This window comes from Crinia signifera, chromosome 2 (assembly GCF_055691185.1).
Source record: "Crinia signifera chromosome 2, ASM5569118v1, whole genome shotgun sequence".
NCBI classification, from domain to species: Eukaryota; Metazoa; Chordata; class Amphibia; order Anura; family Myobatrachidae; genus Crinia; species Crinia signifera.
Window position 1 is genome coordinate 243,206,941 of NC_139218.1, and position 13,867 is coordinate 243,220,807.

At 40.3% G+C, this 13,867-nt stretch overlaps 1 protein-coding gene across 2 annotated transcripts in view; it reads left to right on the forward strand.

The window, feature by feature from the left end:
* The window catches only part of ZZEF1 (zinc finger ZZ-type and EF-hand domain containing 1), a 130,301-nt gene that overhangs the window by 33,841 nt on the left and 82,593 nt on the right, over positions 1-13,867 (forward strand). For both annotated transcript variants that reach the window (XM_083174134.1, XM_083174135.1), the window contains exons 10-18: positions 631-722; positions 2,977-3,122; positions 4,180-4,291; positions 4,726-4,941; positions 5,828-5,922; positions 7,524-7,663; positions 9,067-9,200; positions 9,325-9,395; positions 12,079-12,193. In XM_083174134.1, the coding sequence (XP_083030260.1) occupies positions 631-722; positions 2,977-3,122; positions 4,180-4,291; positions 4,726-4,941; positions 5,828-5,922; positions 7,524-7,663; positions 9,067-9,200; positions 9,325-9,395; positions 12,079-12,193 (1,121 nt within the window). The remainder of the gene's footprint in view (positions 1-630; positions 723-2,976; positions 3,123-4,179; positions 4,292-4,725; positions 4,942-5,827; positions 5,923-7,523; positions 7,664-9,066; positions 9,201-9,324; positions 9,396-12,078; positions 12,194-13,867) is intronic.

Below are 13,867 nucleotides of genomic sequence, written 5' to 3' on the forward strand. Positions count from 1 at the left end.
TTTTAAAAACTATTGTACACTTATAGGGACTTTGGTGGTCCTCAATTTGTAGTGAGGCTGCAGGGGCTCCAATTGCTTTTTGGATTTTTTTTTCTTATTTTCCAGAGTAATAAATCTGCCCTTTTATTCATAATGTTACCTTATTGTTTCATTGTACATGCTTGTGCAAAGAACAAAGTTAATCATGACAGTTTATTTATTATACTTTATATACATAATGGCGTTTATTCTGGTTCACTTGCAAAGGCAAATTCCTTCTCAAATGGACAAAACCATGTGCACTGCAGGAGGGCAGATGTAACCTGCAGAGATATTTAGATTTGGTGAGTTATTTTGTTCTCTGTGCAGAGAAAATACGGACTGCTTTATTTCTACACTGCAATATAGATCTCACTTTTGAAATAAAACCCCACCAAATCTAATTCTATCTGCACATGTTATATCTGCCCCACCTGCCGTGCACATGGTTTTGTCCATTTGAGAGGGAATATGCCTTTGCGAATAACCCAGAATAAGGGCCAATATGTACTGTTAATTCACCAATCAAACTGAAGCTACAGTACGCAATTTTTATTTTTTTTACTGCTATGGGACATCTATGTTTGACCAAAAGTGTACTTGTCATTTAAGGTTTTCTCACAGAGACCGGAAAAACAAGGGCTAGCGTTATACTTTCTTCAGGAACGGATTCAGCCTTTCAGGTTACACAAATAAGAATCCGGGTAAGTTTTTTTTTTTTGGGGTGTTTTTTTTTAACACCGATAATCTAGTATTAAAATATGGGTACTTATATGTTAGTTGGGTACCCACTATAGTTAGTACGCTCATACTCCCACTATCCATGTTGGCATGGAGTTGATTTTATACAGCTTGCCGAGCGGATGCGAAAAACTAAGCAAATAGCTTAGTGGGCGCCCAACAAACATATAAGTACCAAATATGTAGGCTCTTTTCTCTAGATATGGGGTTAAACTAAGTGTAAAGCTGGCCATACACTTATCCGAGGTATCATCTGCTGCCTAGCATGCGATAACTCCTGTAACTACCCGCTGTGGAGTCATTGTATGCAAATTACATTTGCTCCCATACAGTGCCAGATTTTCAGTCCAACCAACTAGTTGGATGAAAGTTGGGTCAAGTGTATGGCCAGCATAAGATGCGATTTACCAATGTTATAATAACTTGAAATAATGCAAAAATAATTATGCCGGCCTAAAATATAAGTTACCAATATATTTATTTATTATTATAAACACTCCAATACATGGGTATGGAGGACCTATTCCTTTCCAATCAGAATTCTGATTGGTCCTTATACACTATTGCCACCATTAGGCCAAATAGCATTTCTTACTCCAGGTCTAATGCAACTCTGCTTGTGCTGGGTGTGTGTTTTCGCTTATATACACAAAGGAGGCTGCTAGATTGATTACAATTAAGCACAATTCGCTCAGTGTGTATGCCCAATAGATGGAGATGTGCGGTCTTGCGCATCGCTATCACCAGGCTAGATCATTTAAGCCTGCAGTATATATCTGGTCATCGCCAGAGTTCTCTCACCAGTGTACTTTGGCTGTGACCTATCGCTCAGCACACATCGCTGGTGCATCGCTGTGTGCTTAGTGATCTCTGCTTAATTAGACCGCTCAGTTCAAAAGGCACAGTTGCCCCACATGGTGTCCCTTTATACACAAAGCTCACAGTAGTGCCCTTTATACACAATGCCCAAAGAAGTATTCTACACAATGCTCACAGAGGTAATGCCCCTTTAACATAATGCCCACAGTGGTATTGCCCCTTAAATATCACTCCCATAGTAGTATTACTTAAAAACACAATGCGCAAAATAGTGGTGTCCCTTGTACATAACGCTAGTAATCCACAGTAGTAATGCACTTTATACACATAATGCCGCAGTAGTAGAGATGTAAGGTGGGTAGAGAGCAAAAGAGTAATAGGAAAGGGGAGGCACGAGATGGGGAAATGCGAGAGGAACAGTTAATTGTGAGGGAAGCAAGAGAAAAGTGGGTGCATGTTCAATTTCACTCACATCACCTTTTTAAATAAAACATTCAAGGAAGGACTTACAAATAGGGAGAACACAGCACCAGACACATACATTCAGGCAAGTCATGTTCAGCCCATCCATGCCGCATTTATTTAATTTACTTACATGTTGTGGGTAAAGAAGCCTCCACTTTTGTGCCTCTGCTGCCTACTTGTCCTCTCCCTCCATGGCCACTGCACACTGCCAGTACAGCGCTACCTATAACCCATGGTGGCCAGCTCTTAAGTAACACGTCACGCTTTGTGACGACGACGCAAGTCCCGCCCCCCGCATATGAATGTGAGTGACAGCGGCGGCCGGCACTGTGTGCATTAGGGTGTGCCTGTGCCACCATGTAAGCATGCATATGGGGACAGGTGAGGGGGATAGATGCTGGGGAGAGTGGGGGGGGGGGGGGGGGAGAGACAAAAAAATATATATATAAAAAATTGCACACTGCACTAGGATTATGCCCATTAAACATTGTCATACACTGCTATGCCCATTACATATTCATACTTGTACATGTCGTAATGACAATTACACATTATGCCACACACCATAATGCCCATTACACATGATGGCATACACCCTGATACCCATTGCACATGATGGCACACACCATAAATTCGCGGTGGGGGCAGTGCAAGGGTGCACAGTGCCACACACAAAAAGGGCAGGGTGCATTTTGAGGTTTTAAAAATGGGCAGGGTGCGGCACCCTGCAAAAGAAGCTTAGAAGCTTAGAGGGAACACTATAAATATTGTATAGTTCTGGGCTCCGTGGAGTTAAAGGGAAATCGCATCGTCAAAATCTCACCGTGTGTATGCACCTTTACAATTAATACTCTCTTATCAAACCAATCTTGGATTATATGTACTTTAATCTAACTATTACGCTACAGTACTTTCAAATGTATTGCCTTTCAGGTACGGAGGGGTGCCATTGGTGCGAAGTGTGGCTTTGTGTTTGCGTACAATTCTTCAGAGAAGTTCCATGCAGAAGAACATTTTAGAAGATTTGAAAAATTCGATACATGGAAATTATCTGAATTCAAACAGTTTGTGAAAGAGAGGTAAGTAGTATTGTTCTGTTACTCCATGGTTTTGTCACTTCATATTTGCTGCTTGATGTCCTGTATGTTGTGGTTCATTTTATGGTGGACATCGCTCATTATAAACCTATTTCCTGCCTTTAATTAGATAGAGAGATGCAGTATAGATAGAATATTTTTTTTTATGTGGTGGGAGGTGACGGGGGGGAACAGGAGCATGGTTGACTCAGTCTAGTGGTTTTGCTTTTATCTTTTAAACTACTTCTTTCAGGAATTCACAATCATGTAAGAAATGCCATCAGCAGTGGGTGGGTGTTCCGGAGAATTACCCATCACTGACAAAGGGTGACCATTCACTGCAATCACAATGGCTAGCAGTAAACAGGTTACCCAGTACCACCACCACCTCCCACAGATACAATTTTAGTGTGTGAGGCTCTATGGCATATGTAAGTGAAGGGTCCTGTGTGGCATCATTTGAACTGGGAGTACTACAGTGTGTTCAACATAATTGTGGTAATGCGAGTGTTTTCACATTCTGCTTTTTAAAGACATTGACAACATATGTAATTGACAATTTTATTTGTAACAGCCCCACAAGTTGGTTTCCCTGGAGCCCCCACAAACCTTATTCCAGCCCTGAAAATGCATTGCTGGATTACATTTAAGTCAGAACGTTGTCATTTCGATCTTCATTCTCTTTGACTGTTGTCAAATTTTCACTGTATAAGACTGAAAAATTAAAAAATAAAACCCCAGAAGCTCTTTCGGTCATAGATCATGCAGAAAAGAGCAGTTGGCTGGCAACCAAACAGCATTTGCGGGATGGTTTATCTCCGTAATTCAGCCATCACATGACCTGATATGTCAAGTACTCTGTACTGTTAACACTTAATTTACAAATTGGCTTCAGATTACTATAGCCCTGCCACTCTATCTGTGTGACACAAATATGCAGGCTATGTGCAATAGGTGCTTTTGGTCCTTATGATGCTCTAACATTTTAAAACGTTTGATTTGGAATGGTAAACAAGGAGTGTAAATTGCACTTTTGTATAACCTGGATTTCTGTCTTTAGAGTTAACATACCATGCACAGAAGTAGGAGAGGGTGAACCTGTGGCTTGGTTTGAGCTAGAAGAAGAGTGGGATGAAGTGGACATTAGAATGCAGCAATGTAAAATTGCAAAGGTAAGTAGAAATTCATTTTTTTTTATGTGTTGATTTATATTTATCATGGGATACTTGTCCCCGACATAACTTTATATTTTTTACTACGGTTATATGTATTTTGTCTTGACATCTCACAACACTATTAAATGGAACATAGGCTCAATATAAACGCAGTCTTTGAAGTAAACAAACCAAGGATTATGTTAATTATTAGGCTATTTAACATAATCATAATTATTGTCAGATAAAATCCTGAAATTCATGTTTATAAGGTTGAATGTAAGGTGGTACTTTACCGAATGTATTACTGCTTCATCTAAAGAGACATTACTTAGGGCATTACTTGAAAACTGGAAGATGATGAGCTATGGTAGTGTACTAGTGATATTGTGGTAGTGATTATATTGGTAACAAAGAGATTTACATTGATAACATTGACACATTCTCTCTAGTACTGGATGGTGAAGTTCCTCTGCACCCGAGAAGATACAGCAGAGCGTCTAGGCGTGCAAGGAATCAGTGCTTTTGGTTACAGCAGGCCAGAGGAAATAAAGATTGATATGAATGTGATGTGTCTCAAGTGTAAAGAGTTGGCAGCTGACAGTGTATGTGGAATGACTCTGATTCTGAAAACCTTGCTGTTTGTTCAACAACTGGCACATGATATGGTAAGTTACACCAATAGCTAATTCTGTATAGTGTATGTTGGACTTTTATTCATGTAATGTTTTTTAGCCATGAAGGTGAGTGTTTAATGTATGCAAATTATGTTCGACCGTCAGAAATATTGGCACTATTTTCGACAAGAGTAGGTTTCATTTACATTCGACCTATTCAATCTTTCCAACTGTCAGAGGTTTAATACCTCACTAGGGGTTAATACTTAACTCAGAAGCCAGAAGGTTCATATCGTAGCATACTCAACCTTAAAGATTTAAATATGTATCTGAGAATCCCCAGATTTTACATGGAATCCCTGTGCTCTATCATTCTGTCTCTGGAGCAAGGAGATTACATGGCATCCCTGGATATCCAGGAATTAAATCTACCTGTCCCCATCCACCAAGATCATCAGCTCTGCCCTTTTCGGTCTGAGGGCACCACTACCAATTCTGGGCATTTCTGTTTGGTCTGTCCATGATGCCAGGTGTGTTCACGAAGATGATGGCGGTAGTCGCTGCACATCTAAGGCTCGGGGGTATGGATATTGCCTAACTTGGACGACCACCTTCTCCTGAGACAGTCCCCAGATGAATCAATATTAAACCATGACCAAAACTGTAGGTGCCAGGGTATTTGAACACTCAACAGGCATTTCAGCACTAATAGTTAGTACAGCGTAGTGACACAGTAGTTAGCGTGTTGCCTTACAGCAAATTGATCTTGGGTTCAGTTCCCACCAGGGCCTTATATGTGCAGAATTTGTATGGTTTTCCCATGTACACTTGGGTTTCCTCCCACATTCTTAAAACATAAATGTTTTTCATCTGTAAAATTGTTTAATCTGTGTACTGTTCATGGAAAATAATTTAATTTGGTTTATCTTTGGTGCAGGAAAAGGATAATCGATCAAGACACAGGTCACTCCTTGATTTGTCAGGTCTGGATTTGGAGCTCCTCTGGAAATTTTATAAGAAGTTGCAGGACAAGTATGTTGTAAATGCCATAAAGAAAACCCATGTATAAACTTCTATAAACTCCGTGTTTTTCAATGAGTGACTTCAGCAGCTTCTCTTGTGTTGCTCTGTTGATATTTATTGTGAAATGTGGTATATTATGTAGACATTCAAAATATACACAATTGTAATATATACATACACCATAAGGTCGGCGGTTACATTATGTAGGCCATCAAAATGTTGAAAGTCAAAATATTGTCACTAAAATAATGTCTATAATATATTGATAGGATACAATATTGACAGTCAAAATGTGGACATGTGTTATTTAATAAATAATGGTGACCAAAATGGCATCCCACTGAGAGAAATTCAATGCTCATATGCAAACACCCATCCAATCAAGTCAGCCAATCAGTTATATCTCGCTAAGTGTCACATAATAATAATTATCACCCCAACCTATAAGAGAACTGTGCACTGACTAACTGCACACCTATTATCACCACTACTAGTGAACCCTGCACTAACTGCACTGTTGCGGTAAACCCGTCACGTAAGCACTAATCCCCTTCATAGTTATGATAAATGGCAAGCAAAGCATATAGCTCTGCATTGTGACTGCAAGTTACCTACCCTTAAAAATTTCATTTTTGTATCCTCAACCTATTGTTACTGAAAATATAGATATGTTTATATTTTGACTGTTAACATTTTGGGGTGTATTCAATGCAGCCGTTGAGGGGGTTAAACAGCTGGGATCACAGAAAACAAGTGATCCTCGCTGTTTAACCCCCGCGCCGGCTGCTCACCCTGTTCAACGCAGCAGGGGAATCCTTGCTGTCAGAGGACAGCAAGAATTCCCCCCAACAATGAGGCTCGCGGCTAATGCAAGGAGCCCGCTGCATTTAGCCACGAGTCTCACTGTTTCAGCGGCCGCATGCGCCATTTCCCCCTCGCTCCAAAAACGGAGCAAGGGGGAAACCGCGTATGCAGGCGGTCAGTTGAATATTGACCCTGCGAGCTGTAGGCAGCCCTGCTCACTGTCACAGCTCGCAGAAAGCATTAAATATACCCCTTTGAGTTGGTCCAAATGTGAAGTGTCAAAGGCAGGTTTTTCATTGAAATGTTGACATTTTGAGCATGCTTCTATTTTGACAACAAGTTGAAATATTGTTTTATATATTTTCGACATAAAAAAAAAACTGTAGACCTCAAAGTACACTAAGGGAACACTGTTCTTGCTGCCACCTTCTAACTTGATGTTACCTTAATATGTCTATAAATTCTATTATTTTTGATAATAAAGTCACTGTTTTTTGTTTTTTTTAGGCCAATAAAAAGTGTTTTTTCTTATCTAATATGTGAACAGTGTAGTACTTAGGCCATGCTTAAAATGTATTTTACGTTCTACTTTTTGATTCATCAATAATTTGAATGGGTCTATCCTTTTAACTGTTGTGACGGAGTCTTCCTTGTGCCCATGTGGACCTTTTTGGTATTGTCCTTTATTGTGTAGATTTTCATGTTGAATATTGTCACTAGTTAAATGTCTTGGTTGCACTGTATGAACAGCTCTTTAGAGAATACTGTGCCCTGAATCTGTATTATAATATGTTGTTTGTCTTCAGACCCAGAGAAGAATCAGACTACGCCAAAACTATTCTGCTTCAGTTACTCCAGAGCTGCTCAAGTGTGTTGACTGGAAATTCCACTAATGTTCAGAGCCAAGCACAGTATGCTGAAGAGCTGTACACTCACTTGTGTGATGGTATGGTTTGAACTTCTCCCATGTCACTAATATCTAATACTTTGGTACAGTAAATGTATGTTTTTTTTTTTTGTTTGTTTTTTATTTTTTGTTCTTAACATCTTCAGTTATGGGACACATAAGATGAGTATGTTACCCCCTTATAGGTAGGGCATTGGAAAAAGCTCATTCCTCCTCATCCTCCTCTTTGCGAGTTTAGAGATTGAAGCGTGGGGTGGGATATTGTTGAAATTTAATATTCTGAAATGTCTGTGGATATGTAGAGGCTTTGTTGGATGAGATTGCAAATATTATTGGTGAGCTTATTAGTGAGATCTCTTATTACACAAAGTAATCATCCCTGAAGTGCATGCATCTTCCTCTTCAGTGACTTGTCACCAGTTGAATGTGTTGGGTTAGTTGGTGATTTAAAGATTTCTCAAATGAAGAGGAAGGTTAAACTAGGGAATAGAAAGAGGTTGTGTCCAAGAAATCTCTCTAACCCATCCCATTGATTGACTCTACCATTCGGTTGCCTATAAATTATTATTATTACTATTAGTACCTTTTCAACCTGAACATTCAGGACGTAAACGATTGTTCTACCTGATCTACACTAATTCTTTAAATAGTTGTTATCTGGATTAACTAGAGCCCCAATTTATTTGGTTGTGAACATCCCCTGCAGCTGTGGCTTCTCTGGTTTTGCTCTTTGCTGGGCGGAACACTTGTTTCCTCTTCCTTCTTCTGTTCAGGGGCAGCTCTAGAAGGGTTAGAAAATGATGGCATGCAAAGTCATGTCTTATCTTGGATACATCATCGTACTTGGAGGATGCAGACCTTAGTTTGTTGATTTTAGCAGCCATATATTTTGCTAATTCACTGTAGTCCACTGGCTCAACTCTTGGCTATCAAACAATTCTCCTAAAATGTCCATGTCTAATCTGTAATCTTGTGTTAAACTGACTGCTTATGTCTGAACTAGAGATGTTGTTCGAGGATTGTGAAGATTATAATTACTTATTTAGAATAACTGCAATTAACTTATGCTGAAAGAAGTCCCCGATATGATAACCTCCAGGTCATAGGCTGTATGCAAAGATGCCCTTCTGGACTTTGGGAAGGGTGAAGACAAAGGGGAGAATTTATGTATTCTATTTTGGAAAAGTTTTTTTTTCTTTGCATGGCAAAATCAACCTGGATTTTATTTTTTTTAAATGTGATTTTAAATCCCACAGCAAAATAGCCCAAAAAAAACCACATTTGCAAAATCTGACCTTATATCCACCCCAAGATGTTTTTGGCTAGAACCCAGATATGTGGTTGCAAAACCTCTTTAAAGTGTAATAAAGTTTGAAAAGAATAATAATTGCTTACTATTATTTTAGACCATTTATTTTTATCACCTGGTATTGTCTTTTCAGCTATGGACAACATGGATGTATCCACTTTGCCTTCCAGTGCCCTCAAGCAAGACATTACTAACACTCTACTGAATGGCGCTGCTATTTTTTTCCCTGATCGTCTGGCTCGACGTGATTGTCTGTTTTCTTTAATGGTAAGAGTATGCATTAAAAGTCCAAAAATCAATAACTCATTATAAAATTATATTAAGAAGAGCCTGCTATGGACTTATACGAAACTGGAGATTTACATACTTGGTGGTTTTGTTTTTTTTATAGAAAAAAATCACAGACGAGAAGCAGCCGCAGTCTGCACACATCACTTTTCAGTCCCTGTGTACATACTTCAGGTAAAGACTGTTGTAAGGACTTAATAAATTATTGCTTTCTACATCCACCTAGTATCCCTTTGGGACCACCACTTTCTGTTGCATTATATTGCTTGCAGTGAGAACGGGTAAGCACTTTTCTGTGAAGACCTTAATTTTAGTGGCGCCAATTCATTGATTAAATGTGCAGACCTATTCAACACCTGCAATGCAGATTACAGTAGTCTATGTGCCTCAGTGCTAGATGGTACCATAAGGGTAGGCCATTAAGCAGTCCCTTGGCTGTAATTAAAATAGGACCTAGTCTCAAAGACCTTAAAACGTCATTGATTTAGAACCCTAGTTAAAAAAAAAATCTCTCATGAATTTTCCTGAGAAAAACGCAAATCTGAGAAACCATGAACTGTAAACTACATATGGTGCAAAGTGATTTAAAATTGCTTATCTCCTGCTTCCCCATTCACTACTAGCCAGCCACAATTTATTTTCTAATCTAGACTATAGGACCTTTAGAAATGAATGTTGGTCATTTGTAGTATGTGGCTATTTTACTCAAATTTGTCCCAGCAGAATTTGAAGCATATAGATTAATTTTAAGATGGATGTGGGGGCAAGCTGAAGGGGTTTATATAGGATTCTCTCTGACAATGGGAAGCTCTGTTTGGAGTGACAGGCTAGTCACTTTGTGCACTCCTGTTATTTTTATTTTGGTTTCAAGGTTTTTAGGATGCCTGGGGGGCACAATTTTTGCCTGCTTTAGGTCTTAGTCAAAGTTTCTGTGCAGCAGCTCAGACCCTTGTGCCAATTGTGGCATGCAAGGTGAAATATCAGTGGTCTTTCTCACCTGTTGGTTACACCAAGTGACCTGGCTGAGGTTTCCTGACACCACCTGGGTCAGGGCTCTCTCAAACATTTGGTTTCTAGTAGGGTGCAGAGCAGCAATTTCTTACCCCACACATTGTGTGACACAATCTAGCTCCAGAACACTGATCTCAGGCCCTCGTTTCTGTGTCTACTGGAGGTAATGTGTCTAATGAGTTTGTTCAGTGCAATGTATAGTACAGATATTTTTGCCATTGTAAGGGATTTTGGCTTCTGCCTTTACACTCAAGCCTCAGAGGTGGCTTCTTCTGGTGGTTTTTCAGTCCCGGGAGGGATCTTGCTGATTAACCAGAGTTCTTCTCAACTGCCAAGCAGGACTCCTGAAGCACCAAGGATTCTATATAGGTTTTAAAAAGAGCAGACCGTTTCTTTTCCTTCTCAGAAATGTGAGGTTTCTGATCAATTACATAATTTTACCTGCTCCCTTCAGCGTATAAAGTCAAATGGAAATGTCCTCTAAAGGCCCCATCCACTAGTGCGGGGTTGGGATCGTTTGGTCGAATGCATTATGGTCGAATGTCATTACATCGAATCCATTAGGTCGAATTGCTAAAAGGTCGACATGACTCTAGGTCGACATGGGAAAAGGTCATAATGATTCTAGGTCGAAAGGTCATTAGTTCGACAGGTCATTAGGTCGACAAGGTCATTAGGTCGACATTCACAAAGTCGACATGGGGTTTTTCACTGTTTTTTTTACCTGAATGTCAACACAGTCGACATGGACACAGTTTAAAGTGCACTGCATCCCCTCGCATCGCTCGCTGCGCTCGCGATGCGTCGGGCACGGTGCCTCGCTACGCTCGGCACACTATTTTATTCTCCCACCACGCCCTAGTGGATGGTAGGGCATGAAATACCGCCTGTCAGCACATGTCGGCTCAAAAAACAGTGAAAAACCCCATGTCGACTTTGTGAATGTCGACCTAGACAATGTCGAACTAATGACCTTGTCGAACTAATGACCTTTCGACCTAGAATCATTTCGACCTTTTCCCATGTCGACCTAGAATCATGTCGACCTTTTAGCAATTCGACCTAATGGATTCGATGTAATGACATTCGACCATAATGCATTCGACCAAATGACCGCATCCCCTAGTGCGATATGGCCACTTTTCATCTGATTCCGAGCTCCCTGAATGAGGGATCGGATAAAACTGAGCCATATGGCATGCATTTTACTCCAATCCGAGGCAGGTTTCCGTACTCCACAGATTGGAGTCGCAGATAGTCATGGCTGCCATGAATATTTATCATATTCTGCAGCCAGGACTAGGATTGCATATAATACATTGAATGCAAAAGGATGCAGCCTGCTGGGTGAGTAGATGATGGAGCAGTGAACTGTTCATTTCGAGAAGGACTCTGGTCTGACAGTCCCAGATTGCATTTGCTCTTCCTAGAATGAATAGATCAGGGAGGATTGATTCTACCATTGGGAAGCTGCCGTAGTATAGATACCCAAATCATTTGAGGAACATCTTTCTTAACATAAAAGGCAATGTGCAGGTAAATTTAGGTTTGCAGATGTGCACTTAACACAGTGCACTCAGCATCCAAGGGTATAGCCATTTTTTTGTTATCAAGGTTGTTACGGAATTGTTGAACAGTTGTTGGGGTATGTTACAAGGTTCCAGTGCAAACAATCGTGTGGTCTCCAGAACAAATACAATGCTTGTAAAAAAACTCACTCATGTATACATAATCTAGAAACAATAGAACAATTTTTGTAGCGTGTTGTCTGTCTGCTCCTTCCTTTTTTTTTTTTTTTTTTTAGTTTTAGTAAAAAAAAATGTTAAAAAAATGTGTATCTTTCCAGTGAGCAGGATCCAAGTGGACTGTTGCTGCTACCAGATACAGAGGATCTTGCACCTCTTGATACAAGTGAAGTGCTCTCTGTGATGGAGAAACTTCTGGTGATGGCAGTTCGAGAGGTAGATCTCCTAAATTCTATATGCCAATATTGTAGAAATTAACATTGAAATAAGGTGGTCTTTATACTTGTTCAACATATTTTCTGAATCCATTGGAGAACACTGGGCCATTGGATGTAAAGTCTCCTTTTCGGCATTTGGCCCTTTGAAAACACCAATAGTAATGGAACAGAGAGGGGATTATTGTATAAAAAAAAACCCAGATGTATTGGTTTTCAAATACCTTAGGTAGTCTTGCACAAGTTAATTATTGTGAGTACCAAAGTACACATTAGATTCAGGTGCCCTCGGTGCAGCATAATAGTCCATTTAATGAGACACGTGGCTATATGAAATGTGCACTTTAATGCTCAAAAAGGGAGCTTTCTAGCACATCTTTTAATTGTCATGTTTCTATGTGTTGTACAGATTGAGTGCCCCATATCCAGAATTCTGAAATACAGATGTCACCGTTGCTGTGCTTATCGTGTAACATGGTGATTTGTGCAATCCCTTTGTCATGCGCGTGTATCTTATTCGATCCCACGGCTCTTAGAAAAGCATTGAGCAGCAATGGCGCAGCATGGGGATATCATGCCGAGGGTGCTATTTTGGCAATCCAGACAAGCGCGAGCGGCCATATCGCAGCAATGTCTAATGGACAGAACCATGTGCACTGCAGGTGGGGCAGATGTTACTTGTGCAGAGAGAATTAGATTTGGGTGGGGTTTGTACTTTAAACTGATATCTATATTGCAGTGTAAAAATAAAGCAGCCAGTATTTGCCCTGCACAGAAACAAAATCACCCAAATCTAACTATCTCTGCACATGTTACATCTGCCCCCCCTGCAGTGCATGTGGTTTTGTCCATTGAAGAGAGAATTTGCTTTTGCAAGTGAACAAGAATCCGACTCAATATCTCAATGTACACAAACTTTGCTTTTCTCATGGTCTAATGTACAAGTTTTTATAATACGCAAATTGTTACAAATATTTTATAACATTTCCTTAAGGCTATGTACATATTCTGTATATAAATCATTATTGCGTTCTGTATTTAGCCTTGGGTCCCATCCCCAAGATATCTCATTATTGTATGCACATATAAAAAAAATAACTTTTGGTCCCAAACATTTTGCATATGGGAGCTTTAAAAAGTAGTAATATATTTTGTTTATTTGTGTGATTTTTATCTTTATTTCTCCTTCATCCACTAGGTGTCACTGGAGTTACACTGGGGAATAGAAGGCGACCACAGGGAGCATGGGCACTTTAAAATAATTAATCAGTGTGACCAACTCCTCCCCTTCTACTTCCCCTCCCAGGCAGTCTTAGATCGTGCCCAAAAGGGAGCAGGTCACATTTGGCTCATCTCCTGGGCTTTTTAATAATTAGGGCATAAAGCAGCAAGTTTTGCCTTTGAGGACAGGCAGATAGTTGCTGCTACTATCTGCCTGCGACGTGGGAGCCTGCCGGAGGGAGCCGGCTGCTGCTTAAGGGTTTGCGCCCGGCTCCCTGGCTGACAGAGACCACCGTCTCTGGAGCTGTAACGGGCGCCGCTCTCACGCAGCGTGCACCCGATCCTCCCCCAGCCCCACCGCCGACGGCATGGCCGCAGCACTGTGAGTATTACCCTGCCTTCCTATTAGAGGAAGGTCAGGGACACAAACGGCGGTGCAGCAGAGGGTTTTTTA